This window comes from Mycteria americana, chromosome 3 (assembly GCF_035582795.1).
Source record: "Mycteria americana isolate JAX WOST 10 ecotype Jacksonville Zoo and Gardens chromosome 3, USCA_MyAme_1.0, whole genome shotgun sequence".
NCBI classification, from domain to species: domain Eukaryota; kingdom Metazoa; phylum Chordata; class Aves; order Ciconiiformes; family Ciconiidae; genus Mycteria; species Mycteria americana.
The window spans coordinates 41241492-41256778 of NC_134367.1; the positions used below are offsets into that span (position 1 = coordinate 41241492).

General features: G+C 39.4%; 1 protein-coding gene across 1 annotated transcript in view; it reads right to left on the reverse strand.

Annotated features, from left to right (window-relative positions):
- RARS2 (arginyl-tRNA synthetase 2, mitochondrial) overlaps positions 1–15287 on the reverse strand; it is a 40643-nt gene that overhangs the window by 16393 nt on the left and 8963 nt on the right. The window contains exons 6-12 of the mRNA XM_075498333.1: positions 14760–14815; positions 13125–13208; positions 9368–9444; positions 5611–5766; positions 3562–3668; positions 2849–2944; positions 425–485 (exon numbers count right to left, since the gene is read on the reverse strand). Of these exons, the coding sequence (XP_075354448.1) occupies positions 425–485; positions 2849–2944; positions 3562–3668; positions 5611–5766; positions 9368–9444; positions 13125–13208; positions 14760–14815 (637 nt within the window). The remainder of the gene's footprint in view (positions 1–424; positions 486–2848; positions 2945–3561; positions 3669–5610; positions 5767–9367; positions 9445–13124; positions 13209–14759; positions 14816–15287) is intronic.

Sequence of the window (15287 nt, forward strand, 5' to 3'; positions counted from 1 at the left end):
TCAGATAAGATATCAGGACTTTAGACTTAGATTCATTTTAGAACATTAATTTCTAAATTTCTAAATTAAACATTTTACAACCCCTTATAACACTAACAGCTTTTTCTGACTTGTTTAAATATTAATTACAACATTTATATAGAAAATACAATGTCAATTGAGTAAAAGATCCTTTAAAACAAATTGCAATGAATTTTTAAAACAGAGAATAACTCCAGAGCTGATTTTTCAGCTGTTCTGTGGGTCATGAACTGAAATAGAACCAAGAAACACTGCCACATTGAGGCACAGTTGCTGGGCAGTAAGGGCATCTATTTTACTGCCAAAAATACTATGTGCCGAAGTCATATTGGGAGCAAGAGGCCCCCTGGATTATTGGCAAGAGTCAGGCTCAAAAGTGTTTGGTGAATCTAGAATTACTTACCACATAAATCATAGTATCCCAGCTATGCTTATTCATTCGGTCTATAGCAGCAGCAAGATCTCTGAAAGAGATAATGAGAAACTATTTGGACTTCCACTCAAACATACCTCATTATTTGCCTCCTGGGAAAATAACCTACTCTTATTGAGGGAAGAGGACTGCCAGATTAGAGGGATCCATGTATACTTTACACACAAAAGAGGACAGGTATACTTTGTTCACAATGTGTTTGAAATGTTTTTTTAAACCATCAGTTATGAAAAGTACTGAGGAAACAGTTCTTATGCACAGAGTAAGTCTGGTCTCTGTCTGCCTACTGGGACCATCAATCAGCTGGGAGACTTGAGAGAAACATCCCTCTCCTGGAAAACTAACCCAGTGCTCAGTGTTAGGTTGTATGATAAAAAGCTCATGTTCACACGCACAAAGTAGTACAGAGAAACAACTTGCTTGTGCCCCTCGCAGGGCTGTCACAGGAGAGCCATCAGCCCCATGTCCCAGTCTGAAACCCACCTCAGGGGTCACCAGGAGCAGCACTCTGGACCACCTTCTGACTGAGGGAGGTTACTGCCTAAGGGACATGGGATGCAAGGGAAAAGCATTTTGCAATTGCACAAGACTTATTATGGGGTGCTTAGGGGAGGAACCAAAGATGGGAAAAGAGAGGGAGAAGATGATAAAAGGGGCAGGTGGCTTGTAAACCGATTGCTGGTTAGTATGTTTGTCCGGTTGTGCCCTGCGCCTGATCAGCACAGTCTGTCCTGTCTTCTCATTAAAATTCATTTCAAACTTTTCCTGGGTGAGGGGGTCTCTCTTCTGTGTGCATGTGTGTTTGGAGGTCTAAGCATCAGCAACTGGAGTTGGGGACTACAGGTCATACAGGCCATGCATCTGTGGTGCCAGCAACTGAAGGGACTGGAGGTAAGTGAAATTAAGTGATAGCAACTGGAGTCTGACCATGGGTTACAGGGGCCAAGGTGTCTCTGCTGCCAACAACTGGAGTGAGGGCACACAAGTCCACATGTGATTGACAGCAAATATCAAGCTGATCTAGCCAGCAAGTAGGTAAAGCCAGGCACGTGTGTGTCTTCAAAGATGAGGCACCCAGAGGAGTCTGTACTGTCGGTATCAGGGGGTCCAGGCCAACTCTCAGAGAGATCATGGGGCCTGGGGGTTAACCGAGAGACCCGCCTGTGTACATGTGTGTCTCTATGTAGGAGGCAACAGGGGAGAGTGATGATCCAGGGCTAGCTGCTGGATGGACCGCATGTCTAAGCCCAGTTACCAGAGGGATCTGCTGTGTCTGTACCAGCAACTGCAGTGGGGCTATGGGCCTTGGGGGCTCGCATGCCCAAGTGCCAGCAACTGGGGAGACCTGGGGATCCAGGGGCCAGCTAATGGGCAGACTGAGTGCTGAAGCTCAGCTACTGGAGAGATCCACATTGTGTATACATACTCTATACATATAATACATATTTATATTACTTATGTAGATAATATATATCACATACATACGTGTGTACATATATACACACATACATACATGTATATTGCTTCACACTATTAAACCTTCACCCTAACCAGCCAGAGGGGAACAAAATGAAGCCATTCGTGCTGTCTGAGCGCTGAGTGGTTTTGTCTCTGTCGCCCTGTTTGGCTGGCTCTGTGCACATTTGCATGTGTGCTTGTGTGCCTACTGGGAATAGCTGCGCAGTCTCACTACTGGTGGGATCTGTGGTCATGGCGCTGTGGCAGCCTTGCCTCCATCTGGCTACAGGATTCAGCAGCTGTGCAGGATTGTGCAGGATTGACTGCAGCATCTCTCTAATACCCTTGTCCTGAAAAGCTGTATACAGTTTACCCTGAGGGCTAGACATCTGATTTATTTACATTACTGGCACAAAGAAAGTGTTAAGGCTTCCATATTAAAATACCCAAGACGAATTTTAGGATACTGATGAGAAGGCAGGAAAACAGTGATAAAATTGATGGTACAGTGCTGGTGGTCCACTGAGTCAATGAAGACATGGCTGAACAAGCCATTTTTTTCTGCATCACACTGCCAATAAACATTTTAAGCAACGGTCTTTCTAAAACCTTCATTATTTGGCAAGTGTTTATTAGATGAAGAGATGCCAGCTTTATTTTCAAAGTCAGTAGCTGGAGAAAGTATTATATGGAAAGAGGAAATTTACTAACAGACTGCTTAAGGGGAGGAAAAATATTTAAAAGCCGTTGTTTTTCCTGAGTCATTTTCATCCCACCATAGTTACACAGCTAGTTCCAGTTACAACTATTCATTCGGCAAAGTGTTCCATCCCAGAAATAAAAAGCTTCAAAACCTGTACTACCAGTTACATATATAATCATGTACAAAAGTTTACTGGCAAAATAAATGGCAAGAAAAACAGATGGGCTACTTGCCTTGTTATATAAAGTGATGTCCCATCACTACGCATGACGGTGGAAAACGATGAGAGGTCTTTCTTTTCTGAAAGATCCACAATTCCTGTTCCTTTTCTGTAAGTTGAGAGAAAACACTGAAGTAACTGCAAGCCAGATCCAAAATACAGGTAAAGTTCAGGTAAGATAGAGGTCAGAACCAAAATGAAGGCCTCTTGCCATAGAACCCCCCCTCACTCTAGAGAATCTCATTCTTTTCTTTGAATGACTGTACCATTTAAGTATTTTTGAAGGCCATTCCTCTAAGTTTGTTGTCACCACTGCTGATGCCAGGGAGCCGCCTGCCCACATTCTGGTGCACTCCATGACTACAGTTTCTGTCCCAGTTCAGCCAGGCAGCACATCAAGGCAAGGATCTCATCTAACTCTGCTCGTTAAATGGCACATGCAGCTACCAAACTAATAAACAGCCTAAAAAGGCCATTAGGAGTTGAACACTGTCATTGTACCTAATTTGTCACGGCCAGGCTTCTGTGCCAGCCACAAGAAAAGGCAAACTTAATTTTTAACTGTGATTGCACAAATCCTGTTGGCCTTCTACTAGAACAGCTACCAAAACCATCTAAAGAAAACTCTTCCCTTTAGATGACGTACACACCTCACTCGTATTTCATTTGAAATGCAACTGAGTTGTTAAGTAAACTACACCAACAGATTGAATAATGAGTTCATACATTGTTTTCTGAAGGAGTCCTTTATCCTCCAACATCTTTAGAACTTCCTGGGACTTCTCTTGGTAAAATGATTCTCCAGAATATTCATCAAAGTGCACTCCTAGACGCTGAAAAGTTCCAAGAATATCAAAGAAGGGAAACATTGTTAGATTGAGGCTAATCATTTCTTCAAATTAAGTTAGATGATAGGTCTGTGTCACAGGTCAGATAGAGTGCAAAGATTAATTTTATTCCAGGAAATATCACTTCATTGTTAAAAGGAAAGGATGTTTGGATTTTGATTTAATCAATTTCTGCATTAGAATTAACCTCCCTTAGTTTAATACAGTGTTGGATATAATGTTCATGAGAAATTAGGAGTAAACTGGAGAGAGCAATTAGTACAAAAAAATCTGAGGTAGGCCTCTAACTTGCTGTGCTGGAGGCGAAACCAGTGGACTGCAGAGAAGTTACTTGGACTTGAAACCAATCCTATTTTAAAAGGATGCTAAAAAATAATAAAAAAAAAAAAGCAGGAGCTGCTCACAAACACTGCTGAGCACACAGAAATCACCATTACTAGGAAGGCTGAGGGTACACCTATGAGAGACAGGATGACCTTAACTGTCAAATCCAGGTAAAATGTAATAGTACAAAAGACAAGGTTTTTAACTGAGGGCAATAAAGCTGTCAGTCCATCAGCTCGATACTTATTTGGTTGAAAAGGAACTGGGAGAGAAAGATCTAGCTGTACCAGTCATCACGTGATCAATGATGAGTGACCATCATGATGCAGCTGCATACACAGCCCAGTACCCACTTATCCTAACAGGTCAGCTTTCCACTAGAATTATCAAGGCTGTGTCTCACTTAGGAGGTCTTAACGTAGAGTACTTAGCATGAACCCAGTGATATGTTTCAGGGAAGAAATTAAAGCACAGCCAGATTATCTGGATTATTGAGGAAGGGGCAGGCCACTTCTCTTTTAATTTTGCAATCAAGGATAAAAGAAGACGTGACCAATTTCTACAAATACATCAAGAGGAAGGAGACAGAAAAGAGCAATTTTAAGTAAAGAATAATACTAGAAGACGGAAGTGGTATAAAACGAGTCAGAAATTCTTTGGAGCTCTGAGTTAGAAAAAAATGTCTAAGCCCATCAAAACGGGGCACCCATTCCAGAATTTCATTGCAAGAATGTGGGAAAAAAAAACACTAGCTGGTTTTCAGATGGACTCTTGAGTAAGATACATAGCATTAATACCAGTAGACTGGATTCAGTGGCAGAAGGTGTATCTCACTCCTGTTTCCCAAATATGTAAGATTCATTCTGTGGTCAGTGGCACAAACATCTCCCACGAAACTGTGGACACTGGCTCCATTCTTGAGATTACAGTATGCAACAGATGGCTGTATATTAGCTCAACTCAACCTGCAGGTAACTTATGCGCTGATTACTATTGTAATTACAGCACAACTCCTGCTGCTATAATTACTTACACTCAATTTAATATGCAACATACACAGCTCTGCATTATAACATTAGATCAAAAGTAGTGAAAACAGAGTTATCTCCTAATAAAATTTATTACATGGAAACTATTAAATTTAGCGGGTTGTTGCTGACTTCAAAGATAAAGCAAAACTGAACAGTATTTATCTAACACTGATTTGCTTTGTTGCCTAGCACCATACTCCTAGCTTCAGGGCTTCGGAGAAGGGAGAATTAGTCAAAGGGTCAATTACATGGACTCCATTAAACAAAATGTATCTAGGCTGTCAGCAACTAAAGTGACAGTCTGCTTGGATGTTAAATCAACTACTGTGCTTTTTCCAAACAGAATGGGGCATAACATGGCATATTTAGAAACATGTTCCCCACAACAGCGTAAAGTTTACTGGAAAGGCAGTGAATTGACAACATTACAGCAACCTCTGTTCCTAAGTCAGTTTGCTGCTTGGCAGTCTCTTGGATGCAAAGGTGCTGTGCACTGTCAATTAGATTGATGGAGCAAGACATAAAGAGACCATTTTGCCAACAACACAGAAGCAGCAGTGGATGATTTGTACCTTATAAATTCGGATGTATTCCTCAATACTGAAGTCTCTAAATTGTTTCCAAAGTGACAATGTCAGCTCATCGTGTTCCTCCAGTTTTCTAAAGAAATCCTTAGCCAGCTTTTTTGTGTTTTCATCTTCTGCTGCTTTGTTAATCTGCACATACACCTAAAATATAACGGCACTGAAAATGTTGAAGAAGTATAATCCTCTCCCTCCAATAAAAATAAAAAGAGAAAAGTTCTACAAGAACAATACAAATACATTTAAAGATGACATTTGTAACATCAAAATTTTAAAGCCGTGTTAAAGGAACACATTTCCTACCAAGACTAAGGCCGTAATTCCTTACTGCTGTCGCTATCGTCCTCTTCATTACCTTGAAACAAACTGCAGCAGCAGGATATAGAAGAACTAATTTATGCATGAAAGGGAAAACATCACAGACTTTTAAACCAGAGACTTTTCTTCAGAGGACCACAAAGTTGATAAGACTCAATGTTTTACAACCTCAATGCCCCACCCCCACCCCAAAACAGTTCTGATCCAAAAGCCACTTACTTCCAGTACTATGCACCCATACTAATACATGCTGTCTCTCTCTGGCTGAAGTCAACCGTAGGAATGTCAACATCTGACTAGACACACACATATGCACTGTCAGTTTGCTCACAGCATTACAAACTCTTGTAACAGCCAACTTTATCTATGTACAACAAATTTGGCTCTCCAGGTTGGGGAAGGCTGAGGGGTGACCTCATTGCAGTCTACAACTTCCTCAAGGCGGGCAGCGGAGGAGGAGGTGCTGATCTCCTCTCTCTAGTCACCAGCAACAGGACACAAGGAAATGGAATGAAGCTGCATCAGGAGAAGTTCAGATTGGACATTAGGAAAAGGTTCTTCACTGAGAGGGTGGTCGGTCACTGGAACTGGCTCCCCAGAGAATCGGTCATGGCACCAAGCCTGTCTGAGTTCAAGGAGTGTCTGGGCAACGCTCTCAGTCATATGGTTTAGTTTTAGGTAGTCCTGCAAGGTGCAGGGAGCTGGACTCGATGATCCTTATGGGTCCCTTCCAACTTGAGATATTCTATGATTCTATCCTACGATAACATATTCCTATATATCTAAAGGCCAAATATTTGCCCAAACAATGATTCCTTGCTTTCCACATGCAGCATTTTGAAAGCCCATGGAAAAGTTTTTAAAAAGTTAAAGTACTACATAAAAATAATTAACTAGTGGTTACACTATGTATTTAGACCCAAATAGTTCAACGCTGTTTAACTTTTAAGTCTTTGTAAGGGAATTTTAATCCCCAAATCATTGCAATCTTGATAAAAAATAATTATAAAAACTTCACTCCTGCAATGTTCAGACAAGGAATTGGCCAACAATACCTTGCTCGAATGGGTTCCGCCTATCAAAAAAAAAAAAAAAAAAGGCGCTTCCACAGCAAAATTCTTGAACTTTTCCCCTTCCTTTTATGTTCCAAGATTTTTAGAGATTTTAACAGGCAGTACTGCTGACAAGCCTCAAGGATTAATGTTTGCTTAGTTCTGCCACAAAAAAAGAAATTTAAAGTAGAGGGAAAATTCAACCCTTTCCAAGAAGAATGTTCCCCCTCCTGCATCAGTAGCTTCACACATTCTAGGACACCCCCCCCCCCCCCCCCGATGTTATAAAGCAAAAATAATGCGAAAGACATATTTGAACCTGATTCTTGACCAAAATGGAGGGTGCAAAGAGGTTTGGAAAGGTACATTTGTCTATATATTTATTTATATAGAAATTGTGCTATGGAAATTTTCTTTTTAAACAAACTATAGGAAAGATTAGTTTCACACAACAGCAGAAAAAACACCACTTTGAAACATGTCTCAGGTTTTGATATAAACCAGGAATACAGCTGAACACACAGATAAAATTGGGAATATTTGAGAAACTAATTTGGTCTTAAACAATTACTGTTTTAGAACCTTTTGCAGTTGACTGAATACTGTTCTTTACACTTGAAGGTAATTTTTTTTTAAGGTCATAAAGCCTACATGCTACTGCAATAGATATTATTTTAAAGCTTCAGTGCAAAATTCAAGTATTCGAAATTTAAATCCTAAGAACGGACTGAAATTATAAATAAAAATTAGAGAATATGCAGCAATGCACAACCACAAGAATATGACTACTTCTTGACATCTCTTTAAATCACTCCTACAGCTCTGAAACACCTCCATGTTGAGAATCTATCACTTTTATTGAGCAGGCCTCAGGGATGAGGGAACAAGCCAACAAAATGTATATATGTCAAAGAAGCTGGCAAACTCAGAAGGAGCTACTCTGCCACATAAACAATCTGCCTAATATGTATTCAGCTGGAGAGTATCCAAGTGTTCAAACACAGTTTGTTCCTTTGCCAGTAAACAGATTTATGCGAAACAGTTATCCTGTGACATACTGTCCCAACACCAGCACTAGCAATAGTTCCCATATCCAGCTCAGAGGGTGAAGCACAGCTCAGCTTTGTCATAAGAAAACACCTGACAGTGCCACACAAGAACCCTGACAAAGCCCCATTAACACATGAAATCTTTCTTTTAAAGGATGAGGGCTTGAACATTAGCCATTCAGAAAATTTTGTCCACCTGTCCTTATGGTTGTTGGGTTTGTGCAGGTAAGTATATAAGTCCCGTTCTCTCACGCATCATATACGTGTTACACCCAGCATGATTGTCAACCAAAGATCACTTACAAGTATCAAAAGACCGATGAAAACATTTTTTGCTCATGACACTGTATGAAACAAGAAGTGACATAGGAACTGGTAAAAAGGAAGAAATAAATACTAACTCAGATGATATTAGGCATATTTGAATGGAGCAAACCAACAACCAAAATCATATTAGTCCTGGAAAAACAAGGCATGTTAAACTACCTCAATCTTTATTGCTAACCTGCACAGTCTACTGAGTCAGTTTTGTCGCTGAGACACAGAAATGAGATCTATAGCACTTGCAGCATGCAGATGGGCATGGTGGGCAACCGAGAGGGCAACCTCCTGCAATCAAACAGCCTTTCCTACTGCTGAAATGCCTGTCAGCAGAAACTGCACCCTCTAGTGCTCCTGGCTCTTTCATGCTTATGGAAGAAAGAAGAGCATTCTGCAGAGCCAGAACAGTATTCTGGAAAGTGATGGTCACTCCTCCTTACCTATATATTCTAAGGCTCCATATTAGATACAAAACACTTTAAAGATCCTTTTCCCCAACCAGAGTGAATCGTGTATTGAGCAATGTAAATTAAACATTACTTATTCTAAAAATACTAGCAACAAGAGGATTTTTACACCATACATGCCACTTCTTTTCACAACTTTGGTAACCAACATACTACAGCACTAGATGCAAGACACCATTTCTACTGCAGTTACTACAGTGAACTCAGTGGTCACCTATGCCCAGTTAAGATAGTTGGTATCGGTCAAACCAGCTGTGGTGGTAGCAGCAATCAATGCAACCTAAGTATCCATATTTAACCCTTACCTCCCTTATGGGGCGTATTTTTCAGCCTAAAGATACCTGTTTCCGCTGCCATTGCCCAGTGAAAACTGTCTCTGCTGCCGTGGCCCAGGCTAGCACTGGCCCTTCAAGCAAAGTAGTTTAAATCCAATGTGAGTCTCATCATGACCCTGCAGACATACCATTCTGTACAAAATTGACAGCTAAGGTAAATGAACTGTCCCCTGAAGTCCCTAGTTGGTCTTCTCTGAACTTACCTCAAAAAGGTGTTGTAAAGGACTGGATTTTAGCTTGTCTTTGTTGCCGAAGCGTTGGAAACCAACACCCAATAAGCCTTGAATAACAATTAAATACAGAGTTAGACAACAGGCCAGAGTATATTGTTTTCTTGATTAAGTTTATTTCATAAGCAAGTCTAGTCTTAACATTGTATGTAATAAAAGAAATGTCTTACATTTTTAAACAATATAATGGTGTATGCTACAAAAACAAATCAAAAGCATAACCTATTACTCCACTGCATGAAAAAAACCCAAAACTATAATGGCTAGAAACTCGTAAGAAATACTATGTTGATTTTTCAGTTCCTCATAAATGGAATTTGTGTTTCTAGACTTGTAGAGAAAATCATCTTTTACACAGCAACCAGCTGTAAATGAGAAGCCACACAGTGGAAACTGTCCAGCAACAGAACATGCTCAAAACTCCTTGTTTTGCTTCCTCCCTTAACAGTATTATCCTTTCAAGGACAGGAGAAACTGGGACACAATATGGTATTCCACATACCATTCATGCAATATTTTCAAGGGAACTTTTTGCTGCATGCTGAGAATATGCAGCTTTTTTCATGTATCCAACTTGGCTTCTACACTTTCCAAAAGCCATCTGAAAGGGCAAGATCCAAATTCCAATCTTATTGTCTAAATCAAAAGAGCCCATTAACTCATTCAGTAATCTAGCAATATTAACTCCAAAGTCTCTTAGATTTTCTGAGGCTGCTTTTAAGGCCATCTCATTCCTCTGAGCTGACAAGGACCAGGACTGATGTGAAGACAGCATCTGAGGAATAGGTATGCAGGTATCCCTTTGAAAAAGCCCTCTGCAATTAAACAAATAGCACTGTCTCAAGAGCTTCCCTCTGGGAAGCACTGAGTGCAATAGAAGCCGTAGCGGATTTAGGTAAGAAAAACAAGTTAGGGTTTAGGAAGTAAAAAGAGTCTAATCCTACTGGAAGGGAGTTTCTTTAAGGACAGCTTGTTCTATGAGCAATCAGAGCCTGATTTCCTAACAATCTCTCTTAGGTATTAGTGTACCTACACAATCCACTTTTCAACGCTGGCTTCACACCCCAGCAAGACTGCCAGTTTTTATTCAGCCCAAACACATCCTTCCACACGTTTCTGTCTTCCCCAAACTATCCCCAGCCCTTGTTATACTCACCAATTATTGGCCAGATGCAGCATGTGTTGGGACTGATTCTGACTTAGATGTGCTGACTGGTTAGCCGGCAGGCTAAACACAGAAGTTAACTTTCTCTCCCAGAGGGCACTACACATTGTATTTCTATCCCTACGCGGCTGCCAACTATCACAATACCAAAATAAATTTGTTCTCTTGGAGACATTTTTCTTTGTCAGATCTGGCTAAAAGTCAAAATTTATTAGGAGCAGAATGACAGGAAGACAGATAGACAGACAGTGTGACTGCATAAGCTTTGTTACCTTAAGAAACCTGCCCCAAAACTGCCTAGAGGTTGAGGACTTCTCTGCCATGTTTCAGCAAAATATGTTTTCAATTATTACGTTTTAAAGCCTCTGACAATAGCAGTTGTAATAGAAATGCTGACAGATCATTAATTATAGCACTGCTTCTGGGAAAGGACCATTATAATAATATTCCTATGCTATAATTTTGTGAAGCATGACTATATTATTTGTTATAAAACCTGTCACATATTTGAGCTGAGCCAGCCCAAATAAAGAGGGGAGCATCCATTTTGAAAGAAACAGTTGGAATTACTAGGCCAAAAGCATGATTCTAACAATTGTGTGGTGGACAACAGGTACACATGTAAATAACAGGCATTGTGATCTTTATACCTTCAGGAAACTTTGTATTAAAATACATAAAATTCCTGATAGTCAGACCTAGGAGTACAATTTAGTATCTTCAAAGACAGAGTGAATGAGGTCAGCTGAGAAGCCCTTTAACCACATTGCATTTCATTGCTTAATTGTCCTTGCCACATTCATTATACAATAGCATAGTGATAAAATTATGTCTAAGGGGCAAAAAATGAATGAAATATGCAATGATGAAATTTGTTGAATTTAGTTGAACTCATTCTGTATTCAATTCCTATGAAACAAATTCTAACTGAAGCAAAGCTCTGCTATAAACTACTGTTTGATCAGAAACAGGATCACGAAGGATGAGCTCCGGAGGAAATAATTTAACAAAGGAAAAAAATATTCTATTACTGCTCTCACAGTCATAAGAATGTTTTACTCAACTGCCTAAAACCCAGGGATTTACTCTAGAAGGAGAATGGATAGAACTGAATACATTTTGTATCTGAATACATAAATGGAGTAGAAGTAGGGTATTTACGCTAAGTTTTTAACCCAGCTCTGTTCATAACATTGATTCATTGATGTCCCCATAAACAGCGGTACCAGTGAAACTGGAAGGGGAAGCATAAGGGCTGGAATGAGCAAAAGTGACCGCTTAATAGACATTGCACTTTGTGTTTGCCATTTAAAAATAAATATATGGACACTGTTTTCAGAACCTACTGCAAAAGATGTAGGGGAGTTTTATAGTTTTCACAGGTGTACCAGCTTTCAAGAATGAGGAAGTGGGCACGACTGCCTTCTTTTAAATGCCTAAAAATATGTCAAAAGCACCTTTTGGGGGGGAAATTGGAAAAGGAGAGGAGAATATGGATCAATTTAAAATGCAAAATTAACAACAGAAATCAACAAAGTTGTGAATCCTATAGATGGGTCAACTGCCATATAAGAGGGATATTTACAGATCCAGCAATTGGACATAAATGATCTCTGGTCAGGGAATAAATATCAAGCCATGCTAGGCTGCACATGAGGGGATTTTTCAGTGCTCACTTATGTGATGCACATTTCAGAAGAGGTAGGAGTGTGTATGTGTGTGCGTGCAAACGCACATGCATGCCAAGACTGATAGTCTTCTAGGGCCTATTCACTTGCACATTCTTCACCTACACACCTTTCTTTTGCTACATTTTAAAGGGAAACAGAATATTTTGGGGGAACTGTTGGGATATCTTTAAAGATACAAACTCTCCAGGCCTCAACCTGCCAAAATGAAGTTGCTGTGGAAGTTAATTATGCTCTATGAACAATGAACTAGTTTCCAGAGGGAACAAAAAAAACAGATAAAGAAAACGCTACAACACACATACAAAGACAACCAAATATAAAATACACATTTTGTTGCAATTATTCTGTCGTTGTGTGTACAGGTGTGGCATAGGTAAGTTAGCAAGCTTACTCTTCCACAACTGTTACACATGCAAAATCTGAGTAAGGAAGACAGTATCACAGCAGACATGCAACAGCTATGGTAATATGTACCCATTTTGCCTGGAGGCAGCAACAGAAGTCTGTTCAGCTATGAGAGCTCCAAAGGTATAACTAGCATGCTCAGAAAATATTTATACTGCCCTTTAAAAATAAACCCCAAATTACACATACATAATCTGAGAGAGGAGCTACTAAGGGACAGAGGGACTGTTGGGTAAATTTCCTCCTGTTATTTCTTGTACAGTAGTATAGGTCATACTGCTGATGAATCAGTCTGGATTGCTTTGTTCATATTTTAAGGAGATTAACTACACATTGCATGCATGGAAACACAGTATTACTCTTTATGAGCCCAGAGTGAATCCAATGGGCCTGCAAAAACTAAAGCTAGAAACCTAGACCATATCACACAGTAGAAAAGAGAACAGAAGAAACAAATATTAAAGCATACCAAACTGCATGCCCCAGTCACCAAGGTAATTTATTCTTATTACTTCATGTCCCAGTGCAACTTTGAGATTTGCTATAAAATTCCCTGGTAAGGAAACAAAATTGGTATTATTATTCAGTTGTAGGTAGCCTCTTATCCCAACAAAACAGTTTTCTGTTTTTGTATGATCTGTATTAAAAATGAAGAAGAAAAGCACTCAGATGAACTACTCCACAGAATTCGCTAAAATACCTCACAACTAAAAGAAATAGTATTCTAAGCAGGAAAAGAAAGGCCATGCATTTGAAAAGTGCCTTAAAGTGTCTTATACAACAGTGATAAAAACATATACATGTATGTGCATGCACATACTGCAAAGTATATGAACATGAAAACCACTTTCTAAAGTCTTCTCGTATTCTTACAAATATGTTGCAGTATACATAATTCCCATTACAGTCAGGCAACCTCATACCAGGAGGTTAAGCAAGTACTCAAAATTCACAAACTGCTGTTAACTGTGATGTTAAATAGAGAACATCAAGTCCTAAATCTGTATACTGCTGCAGCAGTGCTGAGCTCTGCACTTAACACAGTGTGTCTGAGATGCTCCAAACTTACCATATCACATAAACATGTCTTGGTTCTAACTGTTATTACAACAAAACCCCTTAATCTTTCTCCTGAGCTTAGCTACAACCATAGAATTACAAAGAAGAAATACCCACATCCCGTCCTCTATTTGCCTGTGCTTCAAGGGTAATTTTTAATTACAATACTGATGTAAAAGTATGCAGAAAGCTTTCTCTTCTTCTGTTACTATAACACCATATTATACCTTGCAATTACTTTCAATTCCATTCTCTGTAGTCAATTCATCCTCTTCCTATTGGACAAATGTTGATCTACAGAACTATTTTTGAAAGTGGTTTTTTTTCTATAGCAAAGGGTCCAGAAATGGAACATAAAGAGTATGTTCCAAATGATGTAATTTCACTCAACTATCAGTCCATGAAAAGGCAGAATTATTAACTTTATGCAATTAATAATTATACAATACATTAAATTTAATTAAAAACTAATACATTATTAGCTGCACAGATGCTGTAGGATCTTCTGCTAATAACCTACTAGTTTTTATTGTCAGAGAGGGAAAGGAGGGAGAAATAATGTTTTCCATATGCCATTAGAGTACTGCACAACGAAGTTATTAATTATTCCATTACAAATTACAGCAACCGTGTTAGTAATACTGGCATAAAGTAATTAACATATAAAAGCAAGGTTTTTGCAAGACAGCCACCAAGACATAACTATCTGACTGCTCTGCAGTCCAGTGCAAATTGGAAATTTAAAATTCAAAGGACTCTCATAACACCTCAATGAAAACTGCCCTGGCTGTCTTTGTAGAACAATTTTAAACTACTTCATTTAATGTTCACAGTCATAAAACTCTATTACGTGTGACTTAATAAATCTGCCAGCAACACACCACGCTCTTTTCTTCACTGCATAATGAGCAAAAGGTTTTTAATGAGCAAGTCAAGCCTTACTCGGCCACTCCACTAGAAGAGTGAAAGGTTAGCAGTGTTCCCCTGTCAAGTGAAGCAGGAAGACAAAGAAGCCCTTTTAGGGCACAGTTAAATGCATACTTACCTACTATTGTGGAACGCAAATGTCCTATGTGAAACTTTTTGGCAATATTAGGGGAGCTGTAACAAATTTTCACAAATAATGTTTGTTCAATGTACAAGACTGCCAGATCACCAAGTCAGAAGAATTCAACTCATGCATATAGCAGAAGAACTGAAATAAAACCACCATTTTCAATTTTCCCTTAAAATTCCCTGGTTAGCTTGTGTTCTAGACAGCAAATTTTCCTATCCAACCAGCTTTTCCTCCAATATCAGTTAACAGCCAGTGTTACAGGGAAAAAGAAACCACAAACAACCCCACAACAAAAAACCCCCCAAAACCCAACTATACTAGTGACAAAGGACTTGCACAACCTCAATGTTTACATGTTTTGGACATACGGCTCATCTGCCTCATACCTTTATTAGACATAAATCTGATACCAGGACAGGGAACCTTGTGTACAAGAATCAGTAACTAAAATCACATCTCTTCTACCAACAATGGCCCCCCCCCCAAAAAACCCTGTACCCACAATTGTTGGCCCCT